At 43.9% G+C, this 17,208-nt stretch overlaps 2 protein-coding genes and 1 non-coding gene across 3 annotated transcripts in view; all 3 read left to right on the plus strand.

The window, feature by feature from the left end:
* LOC119172009 (uncharacterized) overlaps window positions 1-17,208 on the plus strand; it is a 247,083-nt gene that overhangs the window by 195,982 nt on the left and 33,893 nt on the right. The window lies entirely within an intron of this gene.
* Window positions 2,070-10,742, plus strand: LOC142814282 (alpha-tocopherol transfer protein-like). The gene is made up of 5 exons (XM_075892819.1): window positions 2,070-2,398; window positions 3,164-3,403; window positions 8,054-8,247; window positions 8,646-8,756; window positions 9,943-10,742. Exons 1-5 carry the CDS (start codon window positions 2,242-2,244, stop codon window positions 10,171-10,173), a joined length of 933 nt encoding a protein of 310 aa, XP_075748934.1. The 5' UTR covers window positions 2,070-2,241; the 3' UTR covers window positions 10,174-10,742.
* On the plus strand, window positions 16,065-16,137 carry TRNAV-CAC (transfer RNA valine (anticodon CAC)). The gene has a single exon. It is a non-coding gene; the product is annotated as a tRNA-Val (tRNA).

The following is a 17,208-nucleotide window of genomic DNA, read 5'->3' on the forward strand; positions in this document are numbered from 1 at the left end:
GGGACTTACTTGGTGGGTATTGCCACAGTAGGAAGGGTTTTTAATTAAAAAATCACGATGCCTTGGCTGCTGCGTGAGGTCGATTTGGCAAAATGAAGAACAGATGACGACAAGCACTTATTTTTTTTTAAACATAGAAATGTTTTTTGCCGCGACCATTCAAGACGTCACTTCTGGCACGGAAGAGACGTTGTCAAAATGCGCACGATAAGATGACAAATAAATGTCAGAAGAAAAATTTTGTTTAATTGGATGACCTGGAAGTTGAACCTAGCCCCTTTCAGCCCGTGTCGAAAGGTGCCGGAGGCTTTAACGACTGTGCTATCGACGCACACACACGATGATTCGCAAACGTGTCTTACACCTCTCACACATTTCTCATTCGCAGTGATCTTGGTTGGCGGAGTCGGAGTCACTCTCTGGGTGTGGTGTAATTTTCTTTATTTCTAAATAGTTATTTTTTACTTGGCAGGTATCGTGTGACGCCTCGCCACCATTTTAGAGCAGCCAGCACAAGCATTAGCATTATTTCTGCGCCGTCTACTGCTTCGAGTCTGATAGCACGGTTCGAATCCCGGCTGCGGCGGCTGCATTTTCGATGGAGGCGAAACTGCTGTAGGCCCGTGTGCTCAGATTTGGGTGCGCGTTAAAGAACCCCATGTGGTCGAAATTTCCGGAGCCCTCCACTACGGCGTCTCTCATAATCATATGATGGTTTTGGGACGTTAAACCCCGCAAATCAATTAGTGTGATAGCACGGACTGCTGCAATAGGAGGCAAATAAAAGCAACAACGCTGATACAAGAAGTCCGAGTGTAGAATGTTTAGGTGCGAGGACAGACACGCCAGAGGAAAATGAAACGCCTTCCCGCTTCGGCGGCTCAAGCTACAAATTTTGCCTCTCTGGTTCCCGAAGCGCTTTCTGGTATATGCATGAGAACAGACGTATACAGGTTACCTTGATCTCTGGGAAGCGATTATACTTTGGCCTTTCACTCGTCAAATAACGACTCTTTGAATTCGTTCATATCGATTACCGGTGTTTGGTGATGTCATTCTCGCGCCAGATTGACCATATTATGTGCTCAGGCATATTTTAACTACTTTAGCTACTACAAGGGTTAAGTCATACCATACACGTTAGACATTGGGATGTATATGAACTACGAGACGTCAATGTGGCTACACCACGTCTAACAGGGCTAGAGCTGTCAAACACCAATACACGTGTGCAAACTCTCATACTTGAGTGTACAATAAACAATAAGCTACTCCTGTGAAAACATGATTCACTTCCGTGTTATACCGATTTCTATGACACAAGGAACAACCAAGCTCTTTTTTTTCTTCCATCTTATAACACTGTGCCAGTGGGTACTGCGAAAAACCTACTAATCAATTCTGTTCCCCTAATATACTTCACAGTGTACCGAAGCAAGGCGCATCGAAATTTTCGATAGAGAAGCCTGGTGTCCTCAAAGAAGGTGACCTTAAAACCTTCGGAAAGAAAGCAGCCTGTACACTGCAGCTAAACGTCGTCAAATGATCTATGAACGGCCTCTTCTTCGTATACAAACAAGGTGAAGAACGCGTGGTAAATAAACGTAACAGGAGAAGAAATACGTAAACGTGCCCCAACAAAGATCAACAAGGATTACAGCAACAAAAATACAAACGTGACGCCTTTCGTGACGTGGCGCCTTTCTTAACGTTAACCGCCACTATAACTCCTGCACGTGTTCGTATAAATAGCTGTGCGCTAGATTATGCATGTGCGGCCCTGAGAGCAGCGAAAACACGTGAAATTACGGCTGTCTGTAGATTCAGGGACAACGCACCCCAAAACACGGTGAAGGGAATGCAAATAAACGCTGGTACCAACCAACACACCTGCCCTTAAAGTGGTCTTTTGCGTGACTGGCTGTCAGCTTTGCCCTCCTCTTTTTCTCGTTTTCCTGGAGTGGCACCAACCGGAGATGAAAACCAAAACAATACTCAGGTTTCCTCGTGTACATGAGCGAAGGAAGCTGGCGTTCAAGGTTGTATAGTCTTTCACTGGAATCACGACAACCCGTTTGCAACATAACTCGGTTATTCCGTTCCCCCTTCAACTCCCTTTCGATGTCCATTTTGCGTGGAGAGGAGATAGACACGGTGCTTAGCTTTATACTGCACGCCCGCAGTGCTTTGCCGGTGCAGTGTTGTCTTTGAGGTTTCAGTCGCGCAGTCAAGATTACGGAGATGGCTGGAGTGTATACGAAGAAACACGTGGATGACGTGTTCGACACGTCGGAAGAAGCGCTTCCTTTCAGGCTCCAGCAGATCGCCGAAGACGAGCTCGGAGAGACTCCAGCTCGGAGGAAGGAGTCTCTCGCGAAACTTCTGCAGCTGTTATCAGGTGAGATAAGATTAGAATTCTTGGGTGAAGTTGCGTTTTTAGGACGGCGTAATGCCGTGGCACTGAGAAAGTTTCGGAAGATACAATAAGCAAGTATACATTGGCTTGACCTCTGCTGCCATGAATTTTTGAGGTTTTGAAATTCTTGGAAATATAAACAAAGGTCAGTGGATGATAACTGTGAGCGATAGATGTTCAATGATGCCCAATATTGTATAGTTAGTTTTGAAGCTTTACAGTACAAGGTTTTGCCGCCAGGGCTTGTCATACATGTAAACGACCCTCAGCGATTTCCCTTAGCGATGTTGCTGCAAGAGTTTTTATTTTTTGCTGTCACTGATCTTCAGTTAAGGAAGCGTAGCGGGAACGAGGCAATCGGCTGCATTGGCAATTCGCGTTTCTAGACTTATAGCGTTCTGGTAATGAAGCAGACACGCCCACTCTGCAGCAAGCCTGTTGAAGCAATATAATTTAGCCTAAATTCGTGGAATCATCATGCTCCCAGTAGCTACTTGGGAGGTGTGCTTCGTTCTTCAAGGTGCTAACAGGTCTGGCTCATGAATATTTGTCAAAGTGTTTCCATGAGCGTTTTTTGAGCCTGATAGGGGGAAGGAGAGAATTTCTTCGGATGTCGCAGGTTGTTTTGATTCATGAAAGTTTTCGAAGAAATCTCGTTTTTAACATGCAACCGTATGATGCAGTATCGAACAGATTTTCGGGCACCAGTAAGTACATGATTACATGATTACACTTACTCTTTGGCAGAGGAGGAAGACTTGAACTCCCGAAAAGATGCCCAGTTCCTTCTACGTTTCCTTCGAGTGCGGAAGTACGACGTGGAAGCGGCCCTGCGCACTGTGAAGAACTACTACAAGATTCGAAATACGAGCGGACCGGTGTTTCGTGACTTCCTGCCTTCCAAGGTGTCACCAGCCACGAGAAAACTGATGATGATCATGAAAGAGAAGGACGCTCACGGACGTCGAATCTTCTACTTCAAACCCGGTGTGTGTATTTTCTTTGACATTTGTGTCAGATTTTACACATCGGGCGCACTGACAAGTCAATCGCTGCCAGTCAAATGACTTTGGTTGTTGATTTGTGGCTTGATGGAGTAGTTACTGTTAGGAAGAAAAAGTTGAGATATTGTTCATTGCACACAAGAAAGTACATCTCAGTGCCACCTGAGATATAGTAAGGTTTTGAGAGATATAACCAATAAGTACATAGGAAGGTTACTTGGTACATTCCGAAATTCAATGCAAAGTTTATCTCTTGAGCATCAACAAGCGTAGGCAGTGCCACCCGTAGGCGGAAGTAAACGCACATATATTAACTCTCTTTCATGATACAATAGTTTCGTCAACGCCGAGTTGCTTAGAAATATGTCCCAAATCGGCATTCAGAGGGCCTTGTATAAAGCCTTAGTTAAGAGTTTATCTGAGAGGCATTACGGAAACGCATTAGATAATTGAGCCATGGGCATACGTTGCTCACCGCTTTTTGAAATACAGTGAAAGGGGCTGAGCGGGCAAACGTCTATGAATATGTATCGATAAAAACCAAAAACCGAAATTGGCAGATCGCACGTACAGTGGGAATCAACAATATGCGAAGAACGAAGGAGAAAGGTTGATATGTCACTTTAAAATCAGCACAATGATACGAGGTTGAGGCAAATGATGCCTAACATAACTTACGTGTCACGATTATCATGTTTGGATGTGTCGTTTACCTTCATCATCTATTAACGTCACGTGGTACCAGATGTATTATATGAGAAGATAGCGAAACGGCCGCGAGCACGCTATGAGCGTGGTATGTTTTCATGTTCTTAGATTACACGCCTGTTAGGATGATCATGTTTGCGCCAGTTATATACTTTCGTCATCCATTGACGTCACGTAACACCAAACTCGGTATATGTGGAGCTAGCAAAACAGCCGCGGGTGCATCATGAAGGGCCCAATATACTCGAGTGTAGCGTTGATTCGCGCGCCCGCTGGGCACAGCGACGCTGCGTTAGCAAAACGCGAGCACTCTATAGTCTGACGCCAGGCGCGACCGGTGCTGCAGCGCTCGTCGGCGCGCCCCGGCGGCAACCGGCCCGAAATGCGGCATGCTGCATTTCGCACCGATGCGTTAAGCAGACAGCACTGCGTCTCCCTCTTTTCGTGACGGAAGGACGCTGGACGTGCTGAATCGCGCACGCGTCAAAACAATGCAGCGCAGCGCGCGCTTGCGAGTATATGGCAGGACCGGTGCCTGGCGTGGCAACGCCGGCGTGACGCTACTAAAGAAACGCCGGCGAGCACGCGCACCGCGTCGCGTCGAAATGTATTGGCGCCTTGGCTGTGGCGTGTAGTCATGTTCTCACATGACACGCATCTAATATAATAATGTTTGACCCAGTCACATACCTTCATCATCCATTCGCGTCACCTAATGCAAAATTCGGCCTATGATAAGCTAGCGAAACGGCCGTGAGCGCATCATGAGTGTGGCATGTAGTCACGTTGTTACATGACACGATTGTCGTGATTATCATGTTGGAATATGTCATTCACCTATTTCGTGCGTTCACGTCACGTAATACCGAGTTTGATACATGTGAAGTTAGCGGAACGGCCACGAGCGCATCATGAGCGTAGCATGTAGTCACGTTGTTACATGACACGCATCTCATGTTAATCATGTTTGCACCAGTATCATATCTTTGTCATCCATCCACATCCCGTAATACCAAATTTTGTATGAGTAAGGCTGGCAAAACGGCCGCCAGCGCGTCAAGAGCGTGGCATGTGGTGACGTTGTTACACGGCACGCATCTCGTGATTATCATGCTTGCACCAGTCGCATACCTTTGTCATACATTCACGTACCGTAATACCAAATTTGGTATATGTGACGCGAGCGAAACGGCAGCGAGCGCATCATGAGCGTGGCATGTAGTCATGCTGTTACATGACACGCATGTCATGATTTTCATGCTAAGGTCTGTCGATTGTGTTCGCCATGCAATCATGTCATACCGTATACCAGTTTCACAGCATGCCATGCGAACGAAACTACCGCAAGAGCTTCAGAACCATGAAATGTAAATCATGACATTCATGACGTACATCTCATGATTTTCATATTATGGCTAATCAAATATGTTATCCATACAGTCATGTTATGCCATACCGAGTTTGGTATCGATACCATTATCGAAACGGTCAGGAAATGGCCGTTTTGCTAGCTTCCCATATGCCAAATTGTACAGTGGGAATGAGAAAGGTTGAAATTGTACAGTGAGATCTGCCAATTTTTTTTTTATTGAAAACCAGCATTGCGATCAGGTGCATATGCGTTTGCGTCCTATTCCTAAGCGGCTTCGCTCATCGGTTCTATTCGTGCACGGAACGACTGCTAGTTCTTCAATGACAAAATATATATTAAATTATTTTACACGAATATATGCTATATGTGTATTGATGTGGGTTTTGATGTGGCAGTTTACTGAAACAAGTCAGTCTAGATTTGGCGCAGCTTGTTGCAACACATGATTTACTAATCTTTAAAATCTAATATAGTGAAGCACGTTAACCTATATCCGGTGTGCGTGTTGACCCCAGTGGACACTCGACCTGATTGTACCGATGCGTTTATTGCCCATCGGCAATACCAGTATGGTATACCATGTCTTACCTTAACGCGTTAATAGTACGTTACAGCAGAAATGAAAACATTTGCATGCCTCTGTAGTGAGCGCTGATATTTCAATGGGAACTCGCAAGTTACCTCCGCCGCATTTAGTAGCTTGTGCATTCGGTTGCCATTACTCAGTCATCGTAGTTCATGAAAACAATGGACGTAAGTTCGTGAGCTTGTATGTCGTGGTAGCGTTTCCATCAGGTCGCCAGAGTCGTGAATTAAACTGAACACATTGTGTCGTCATCTTCATGCATGCCGGAGCTTTTTTTGTTGGTGTTCTCTTCCTAAACTCAATCCCCCAAAGCAGATGCATGTGCCATTTTTAAAAAAAATTACTTATGAAAAGCATGCGAAAGTATAAGCTCCGCTAGAGCCAGCTTTCTCACCATCATGATCCTAATAAAAAAGAAAAGCAAAACCTAGGACTACTAGAAAGACTAAGAAATAAAAAAAAAGAACCAGAAATGCTGTGTATATGCCCAATCTCTGGAGTATAAAGAATGGGCATAATCTAACGGCAGAGTCTCTTTTATAGAGGGGGGTCCCACAGACTACCACGGCTAGAGAACGTAAATATAGTTTTTTATAACCTCACTACTAGATATGTTCATTAGCAGCACATTATGATAAAGAGAAGCACTAATCTTATTTACAGACAGTGTTAGAACTTGTGTCCACTAATGAATCACGTAGTGTGCTCGTCACTCATCTTAGATTGTCATGCTGTGGTACCAGTCCAAGAACATTGCCAATTGTGAGGGGTCGTATATTGAGGCTTTTCAACAGATCACTCGGATGAAGGCACCGTTCTTGGTATTGCGGATATTGTGTAATGACATGCTGGTTTGACGCATCGGGATCATCCCAGTGGTCGCACTGAGGTTGCGTTTTTCTTTTTTTTATTTCGAAAGTCTGCCCCTGGGCTTAACAGTTTTGACTAAAATATATACGCACACAAGTTTTCTTTTTGTAAAAAGTATAGTAGAGGTTCACGACTTTTGATGCGGCACAAGAAGTGAGACAATCTATTCAGCACCAAATCTTACATTCGGTCGTAATCGTTGTAAAAATGCAAAATATAATGCGGAATGAAACATATTTTTATATTAACACACAACGCTTTACTGTTATTTTCCCAACGCGGATCACGCATTGCCGTCGTTCCCGCGATGTCCCTGCATCAACGTGGCACTGTCCGATGGTCATCTGTGTGACTAGATTTCTCGAAGTTTGTCATAGCTTGTAACCAATCTAGACACCTATACAGATCAAAACTTTGCGAGTTGGCAGTTGGGGCAGGTGCGGCGTTTGAAACTAATTATTACAATGAGACGGGAAATTGTATAGCGTAAGAATAAAGACAATTGTGTGCGTATTGCTTTAGTTGCCTAAATAAAACTGAGTTTATCACCTCACAAACTTGGCTTTACATTCATTGCAGCTATGGGCATCGGGTCTGCGTATTTTCGAACCCAATTCTCAATGTCATTCGGGGCCGAAAAATTGTCTCCGGAAGTCTGATATTCTGCCTCTCTATACCATGAACGAGGGGTGTTCTGGCGCATGTACCGCCTACTCTTACCTAACATAACCTGACCTGCCCTACCCTAAACCTTTTTGCAGGATTGAAATTTACTAATTAGCAGCATCCATATAGTCCCTACGTCATCAGAAAAGGAGCATTACAAGAATGCTAAGTCAAGGAAAGTACCATATCTAAAATGCCGCTCCCTAATCTCGCAGATCAGCTGGGCGTGTGACATATGTATCACGTGTTTTCGACGTCAGAGAACTACGAACCTTTAGTACCAGTTTTATTTCTTTTTTGAACTATCAAAATTTGAAAGTAAATAGGCGGTCGTGTAGTGAAATGAATGCTTCGAGCATAAAATTTTACCAAAATAAAGTTCGTCTTTTCGAAAAAAAAAACACATTGGTCTTTCACATGCCGTTTCCCAGGAATGTGGGTGCTCGACGAATCATCCTACGTAGATGTGCATCGGGCAATGATGGTGTGCTTGGAATACCTGGCCAAGGATCCGACAACACAAACGCTAGGTGTGGTGCTACTGTTCGATTACGGTGGATTTACAGCAGACAAAGTGCTCGCCGTCAATGTGGGTCTTATAAGGAGAGGATTCGAGTACCTTCAGGTATGCCTTGTTGACTTATGAAGCTAGAATGTGGCAATTGTCAACGCTAGAAACGCCTGCAAGTGAGAAAAGTGATTTACTTAACTGTCAAAAACTAAGTTTTCTCTTTTTAAATTCTAATTTTGAACATTAGACGAAAATTGGCTGTTATTTTTTGTGGGTAAGTCGCAAGTCAATGAATTACCTAAGCTGCGTGCAACACTCACAGAACATTTAAATTGCATGAATTGGGAGTGCTGACGGAAGCTGAAAACGAATAAGAAGCGTTGAGTTACCGTATTGAGAGTAAATTTTTTTTTTGATTACGGCGGTACGTAGAAGTGTTCTAGGCTTCGAACCTCTTTTTATGACGTATTGAAGGACTTTGCTGCAAGATTGTGCGTCTTTTTTATTTTTAGGACTGTATGCCTATGCGGCTTAAGGCCATGTACTCGGTGAAGCAAGGGCTAGCTTTCGACACCTTCTTCACGATGATCCGGCCTTTCTTGAAAGCGAAGCTCGTGCAAAGGGTGAGAGCGTCGGTCGATCTGACATAATGAATGACTTGCCATTAGCTCTAAAAATCAGAAAAAATGTTTGCTTGTATGTATGTATGTATGCATGTATGTATGTATGTATGTATGTATGTATGTATGTATGTATGTATGTATGTATGTATGTATGTATGTATGTATGTATGTATGTATGTATGTATGTATGTATGTATGTATGTATGTATGTATGTATGTATGTATGTATGTATGTATGTATGTATGTATGTATGTATGTATGTATGTATGTATGTATGTATGTATGTATGTATGTATGTATGTATGTATGTATGTATGTGTGTGTGTGTATGTATGTATGTATGTATGTATGTATGTATGTATGTATGTATGTATGTATGTATACGCCCAAATACAAACGCGCACATGACCATACATAATGTGTGGTTAAACAGCCCCTCTCCCTCCATCCATGAAAAAAAAATTCTGGCTGCAGCCTTGCTGAGGAAGCACTGAAGAACATTTGAGGGCCATTTCATGAATGTCATTTACAACTATAGTATCAAATTCAAAGTGAAAGTAAATATATGATTCTTATTTAGATTGGCCTTAAGAGGCTAGCATTTAGCGATTGGTGTATTGAGTGATGCATATGTCTGATTGCCTACTAACGACCCTCATGAAAAGTGTTCTGAAAACTTGCCGTTTGAAGTCTGCTCAAGGGCTTTTGCGGACAGGACCACCGAGAGTAGGACCTTGAGAGTCTGGCTGCACAGCTAATCAGAATCGAGCTTATAGGGGCTAAGCTCTTTACGCCATGGGTCATTCGTTCCGTATCGTCGAGTCGTCGTAGTAGCCAGTTGCATCGCATTGCATGTCAATGAAAACGGTGTCACAGCATATGCTGTGACTTGTTTCACTTTTCGTTTCTTTTAGCCCTCGTTTCCCTCCCCATGTGTAAAATAGCGAACTGGACAATCTCTAAATAACCTCCCGGTCGTTGCATCGCTCTCTTTTCCTTCTATATTTATTTTTGAGGATACTTGAGGGAAGGGCCCTACATAACTATACTTCGCACTTCTGGATACAAGGCGTGTAACACGACTAGTCTGAAAGAACTCTTGAAGTCCAAGTAAAAGTGTCGTGCAACCATGCACTGTCGAAACTCCACTCATATGTCACCCATGTGTTATAATTCTTGACGCAGTTCATCCTGATAGGTGACAAGTTCGAGGAACTGCACAAAGAAATTCCAGCCAAGATCCTTCCCGAGGAATATGGTGGTCAGGCACCACCCTTAGACTTCGAGAGTTTCTGGAACGAACTGGAGGGTTGCGACGATGAGTACCGAGAGAACAGCAGCTATGGCTACGCAAGGACAAGCAACGGGGACTTTGCAACGGTCGCCGAGATTGAACACCAGCTGACGTTTTTATAAACATTGTAGAAAGGTATAAGCCAGTCGAGAGATGAAACCTTATTCTCTGGAAAAAAAGTCATTGCCTTCCCTGTTGCACATGGTTAGGACGCTTTGAAGAAAAGAAAATGCTACAGGATCAATTATGGAATTAAGGCCTCGCGGGACTGGTTGCAAAGCCAGCCGAAAGAACCGGAGGACTAGCATACCACATAGTGTGACTGAATTTATATGTGCATGATAATTGAATATTAGTGAAATTTCGCTTTTGTTTTCCTACTTATAAAGATTTGTTCCTTTCCTGTGACTGTCTTGTATTTGCGATCACAAATGTGCAAAATATGTTTGTATATAAAACATGAGATGTGTATGAACTTATCAAAAGAGGCGGTTATATTGTTTTCTTTCTTCATGTACGTTGCTTGCAATGAAGGCCGTATATTATTGCACCGACTCCTCCTCGGAGAGCCTTCGACCTCGTTTCTGAGTTCCAAAATGTACACCGCAGGTGCCAATCAATGGACATTAAACTGTGAATATAAGTTGCTATTTTCTCGGGACGAACAGAAATAAAGAGCATTTGAAGGTTATTTTCAGAAGTCTTCCCAATGCTGTTCAGCTTCAATTACTGTGATTTAACATTGTTTTCCTTATGTCCCAACCTAACAGACCGCAGGCACTCACCCTACGCTTATTACAAACGCACACGTACCCGAACCTTGCCAAGCCTCACGTTTTATATCCCGACGCGTACCCCAGCAACACGTGCCAATCGTGCGGGCACTCGGTGACACTCGCACACACGCTCTGAGAGTGCAGGAACGCTCATCCCGACTCTACCTCAAACAAGTGGAAGAGTTCCCTCAAAAGTTAACTTCTCGCCGACCAGCAATGGATCATCCAGTAGGCCTACGAAGCGGTGGCCAGGTATTCCCTGTCGGTACCTACGGGAGAACGCCCGCTACGCGCTAAGCGCGTCCTGAAGGACAAAAATAGTGTTTCCATTCATTCCCTTATATATATGTATCTCACTTAAAATCGACTATGATTACTGCTAGGTAATGATCACTCAATAATAGCCGCCGCACTCATTCGTTTCCGTGGTGTAGTCCACTCCACTTTCGGCTTCGGTGGGATACGGACGTGTGATGGCTCGCTCCGTGCGAGGTGCTTCGGCGGCCGCTGCTGGCCGTGGTGTTAGGTTCCCTTCTGCACCATCGAATTACCGGTTTTTGTTGCCTACATTGCCGTCGGGTGACAGTATGGAAGAGTGTGTGTTTCTGCACGGTGATTTGGAAAAAAAGACCATACCGGTTGGAAGACTTTCGGGCCCCGTTCGAAGAAGTGGGACTCATCAAGGCGATCACTGACATTGGAGCCTTCCAGATGAATCACATATGGCTGGTGAAGATGCAAAGCATGGATGACAAAGATGCATTACTCAAAACAGGTGGACTCTGAGTCAAGGGTGGCTTTTGTGCTATCATCGACCCTATCCAACATGATGTAACCGTGAAAATCTACTGGGTTGACTTTGCGGTCTCGAATGAGAGCATTCGACAAGCGTTAGGTGAGTTTGGTGAAGTTCTGGAGGTTTCCAACGACAACTGGACCGTCGCGGGCTTTGAACACGTGATATCGACGACGAGGGTGCTGCGACTGAAACTGAAGGAAGGCGTGGTGCTAGAAGACTTGCCACACCTTTTTAAGATTGGAGGGGGCACCATCCTTCTTGTGGCCCAGGGTCGGGCACCGCTTTGCCTAAGGTGTCACATGCAAGGACATATACGACGAGACTGCCAGACTCCCCGCTGTGGTGTATGCCGAGCGTTTGGACATGAAAGTCGAGATTGCGTCAGGAGTTATGCCAGAGTTACGATGACCGCGCTGCCAACAGACGACGCCCAAGATGATCTAATGGACACCGAAGAGGCTGAGAAGTTGGCCCCTGGCAGCAATGCCATGGGACCCGACGCCATGGTTCAGGCAACTGGAGAAGAGACAGCCGACGCGACAACGCAAGACGGCAAAGACTTAACGAAAGAATCCGAGGAGTTGGCCACAACAGGCGGCCAGCAGGGCATTCAAGAATCGATGGAGGAAGACATGGGTACCAGTGGCGAGATCGCTACGCCAGAAGCCAGCACAAAGTCTCCGGAAGCGACCACGGGACGCGGCAAGCGTTACCGAGTGGAGAGCACGGAACGCAACCTGAAACGGCCGGAGTGTCTGTGGCATCGGGTCACGGGCGCTAAGACTAAAAAATATGCCCTCGAAAGCCGGTCGGCGTCATCGCCGCCGGTTCTGGGACACGATCGAGACGCGTAAGACCCTGGTTTTCCCACTGCACGGTATACGAGACACGGTAAGCGCAGCATTGTAGTTTTCATCTTTGTCATCAACATGGCTAGCATGACTGCGCCTTTACGCATTGGTACGCTCAATGTACGTGGTCTAGGAACGCGTCGCAAACAGTACCAGTTGAAACGCTTGATGCAAGAAAAAGACCTTGACTTGCTCGCGGTCCAGGAGACTAAAGTTAGTACTGAGGACGCGACTGATAGCTTGGTAGTAGAATTTTCATTGCGGTACAATGCGTCTGTGAGCTATGCAGCGGGAGCATCAGCCGGATGTATTATTTTTGTCAAGAACTCTCTTGGTATTGTAGTGGAAGAGGTCAAAAGTTGCCTACATGGGCGTTTTGTTTTGTGTGACTTTTGTTACGGGAACACAAAATTTAGAGTTATCTGTGTATACATACCTACAAATTCGAGAGACAGATGTTTGTTTTTTCGGAAAATGCAAGCGTACTTTTAATGTCAGAAATGTGTGATTATGTTGGGTGACTTCAATTGTGTTTTGACCCGAGAAGATTGCACGTATACTGCTAAATAAGGTGATGAAAGCGTTGGTTTGCTTAGTAACAGCCTTAATAAGTACTTTTTACATGACGTAGCTCTGTTTGCGATGGGTGGAAGTCGCCAACACCTCACACATTTTCAAGGTTCGAGTCACACACGACTAGATCGAGCATATGTTTGTTCTGAGATAGTACCTTTATGTCAGAACTATGACGTGTATGCTGTTTCCTTCAGTGATCATTGCTTAGTTTCGTTTGAGATAGGTAGAAAGTGCAAAAAGAAGGTTTTATGGGAAACATGGAAACTGAATACTAAAATAATTACGCACGAAGGGTTTGTAGATAAGACAAAGAAGGAAATCAAGAATTTTTTCAAAAACGCAGAAAGGAGTGCCACGGAAAGATGGGAATTATTTAAGCAAAAGATAAAAATGAACGCAATAGAGTGTTGTTGCTACATGCAGTATCAAGCTCGAAAACAGGAACGTGAGGTACGGGCAGAGCTAAATGATTTGGTGAATACTGAAGCAGAAAACCCGGGCTTACTCACACATCAACTGCAGGTTGTCAAAAACAAAATTGAATGTCTTGAAGAAGATAAATATAAAGGCGCAATTATACGAGCAAGAGCTGTGAGATACCTCGTGGGTGAAGCCCCGACAAAGCGAGCCTTGTCAGATGAAAAGGCATATGCGCGAGCTCACGGCTTACTAGAGATAGAATGGAATGGTAAAATACTGAAAGAACATAAAGATATCATGAAAGCTTTTGAAAACTATTATCAGGACTTGTTAGCTTATCGCGAACCAAAGGAGCCGGGTTTTGTAGATGAGTTCTTGATAGAAATGCCGAGACTTAATGCTGAGGACACAAATTTATTGGAAATGTCTATTAGTACAGGGGAAATTGAGAAGGCTATCGATGATATTGGCATGGGCAAATCACCTGGTCCAGATGGCATTAATGCCGCCTTTTACAAGGCGTTCAAGGAGGATATGGCCGCCGCATTGCATGAGGTTTTTTCAGAGTCTTTAGATCGCGGAACTCTGCCTCCATCGTTTAATCGGGCACACACCGTGCTGATTCCTAAAGGGAAAAAGCAACATGTTTTACGCAAAGTGACAGGATACAGGCCAATCATGCTAACAAACGTAGATTATAAGGTGTTTATAAACGTTCTGGCTAGGAGGTTGCAAGGAGTTATATACAAGTTGGTGGGGTCACATCAGACTTGCGGCATCAAGCGTAGGAGCATATTCACTAATATTAATGTTGCCAGGAGCATTTTGCAGTATTGTGACGCTGCGCTTCTAAAAGTAGCTATGTTGCAAATTGATCTAGCCAAGGCTTTCGACATGGTTCCACACAATATACTCTTCATGCTAGCTGTGTACGTTGGTCTTGGTGCGATCATATGTAAAGATATTAGATTGGCATCTAGCTGAGTACGTTGGTCTTGGTGCGATCATATGTAAAGGTATTAGATCGGCATACAAAAGTTCAACCACTAATTTATTTGTAAATGGAGAACTCTCACAGCGCATACAAGTACTTTCTTCGTGCGTCAGGGATGTCCTTTAAGTCATTTGCTCTTCGCTCTATTTTTGGAACCATTGTGTCAGAAAGTGATTCACCATGCAGAGATTAATGGTTTCAGGTTGCAGTCATGTGAAGTGCATGTTTTGGCATACGCCGACGGTATTGCCTTTTTAGCAGTTCATAGAGAGAGTGTCACATTGTTATTAAAAATCACTCAAAGGTTTTGTGACACGAGTGGAAGTTTAATTAACAAAGAGAAAAGCATTGGTTTATGGCGTGGTAATTTGGACTTTACGCCCAGTTCCTTTGGAAATATTCAGTGGCTCACGACGCCTAGTCGTTACCTAGGGGTACCATTGAACAGATTTCAAGACAGTGAAGCATTTTGGCTTGGAAAGGCTGAAGAACTGCGCGCGACCACCGAAGGATGGGGCGGTCGTGGCTTATCAATTTTCTCTCGGCCAGCTGTATGCAACGTGTTTCTGGCTGCTAAAATTATGTACCTTTTGCAAGTACTTAGTTGTACGCGTAAAGGCATTCACAAAGTCCACAGGATATTCGCCATGTTCATCTGGAGCTCTACGTGGGAGAGAACATCTAGAACGAACTTGTTTCGGCGAGTTAAGCAAGGAGGGCTGTCTCTGTGCCATCTGTTTCTTAACCAAGTAATATCACGTTTCCTGCTCATTAGAGACCAGAGAAACTCTTTTTTACGCTCTTTATTTCAAACAACGCTGTTACACCACATGCCTGACTTCTTTGTATCTTCAGACAGGCGAGAACGACACACCTTGTCACCGTTCTTGCGCGAAGTTGTGTTCTCATATCGTTTCTTAAGGGCGAGGTTTTCGATAGATTACCTAACTAATGTGAAAAGAAAGCGCCTTATGAAAGACCTAATACAGAATGTTTTTCCTGTGCCCCTGTACCGTTCAAAGTATGAAAAATCATATGGTCACGACGTACTAAAGCGAGTAAAAAACACGTGTATACCACCCATTGTGAAAACCTTCTTTTTTAAACTTCATGCGGGAACCTTGCCAGTAAAAACGTGGCTTGAAGAGAGAGGGATGTATGTCCCATGGGGAAGCAGCTGTCTCCTGTGTAACAAACCTGAGACCATTGAACATGTGTTTATTGATTGTAGGAACGCTATTTTCTTTTGGGACATTTTAAAGATGACTTTAAAAAAAGATTTACCTCTTATTCCATATGAAACTCGTTTTTTGCCTTGTGATAGTTCTGTGTAAAATTTGGATGTTATATTTTTACTTGGTCTTCATTCGGTTTTTGCGTAGTATGCTATCGTGCAGACACTGTGATGTGAAAGTTCTATCCATTAATGAGTGTTTCGTGGAAGCTGTTATAAAAGGGCGAGATGTGTATAAGACTACCGACTGTGTTGAAGATGTAATATCTTTGTTTGACGCGTTATCACGCACGAAACACGTGTGATAGTGATTGTCATATTAGCTTGACCTGTAGTCAAGAAGGCAATAAAGAGAGAAAGAAAGTTTCCGTGGTGTAGTGGTTATGACGTGCGCCTCACACGCGCAAAGTCCCCGGTTCGATCCCGGGCGGAAACAGTTCTCGTCTTTTTAAACTCAATTCTTTTCAGTTGTAAAATTTCATAATTTATTTCTATGTTTGACCAGGAGTATTTTTCTTTCTTTTTGTATGAAGACACGTTATTCTTAGGGCTGTCTGCCGAGATTTGCATTTCTTGAATTTCAGAGGGTGTTTTACGAAGTTTTTTTTTTCGTGGGAATTCAACGTTTCTTATAGTTTGTTTCTAGTGTACTTACGATCAACCGTTCTGCGGAGTTTAAAATTACATTGTCCTCAATACTTCAATATCTTACATGAAATGATATCTGAACACTAAAACAAACGATCACATGAAGCGTATTTTAGTCGTCTGAAATACTTGAATCAAAACGCGAATATGCACACGAGCACAAATATTTGAATGCAAGGCACCAACGTTCGAGCATATTACAACCTTAATGTTTGCTGTATTATGAGCGACATCGGCCAAACCAGCTGCTGTATAACTGACCACGCAGAAAATTACCTTCCGAACAACGTTACTAGTAACGCTTCTTCCAATAAAGAATTGAAAGAGGATCATATGGGTTGCTGAAATTGAAGTTTATCAGATAATTGCAAATTTTCAAAAATGTTACTGGCGAATGTTTCCATCTTCTTTCTGGAATTTATTGTAATACGGAGCACTAGTTATAGCTTATTGCTGTAGCACACCCACTTAATTCTCCGCTGTATTTCATTTGCATTGTGTAAATTTTTTGGAATAGAATAGAAAAACTCTATAGACGTCAGTCGGGGCTTGAATTGGTATGTAGCAGGCCACTACCACGTCAACAAAGAGGCCTAGCCTCTCCGCCTTGTCGGAGGCCCGTTGGACTGCCCATAGTTAAGCTTCAAGTCTGGGCTGCGTAGCGCAGCATCGAACTTGCTGACCTAACGTATTTGTGAACCCTTGAAGCGGGACTCCGCCAGAGCATGTGGTCTAAGATGGGGAAGTCTGAGCTAAGTACGGAAGTGTTCGACGTCTGATTTTTGGAATGTATCGGGTGCAAGCGTGCTGGACTGGGATGTACCCTCACCGGCAAGAGTCGGAATGTCTGAGGCTGCAC

Source organism: Rhipicephalus microplus, chromosome 4 (assembly GCF_043290135.1).
Source record: "Rhipicephalus microplus isolate Deutch F79 chromosome 4, USDA_Rmic, whole genome shotgun sequence".
Taxonomy (NCBI): domain Eukaryota; kingdom Metazoa; phylum Arthropoda; class Arachnida; order Ixodida; family Ixodidae; genus Rhipicephalus; species Rhipicephalus microplus.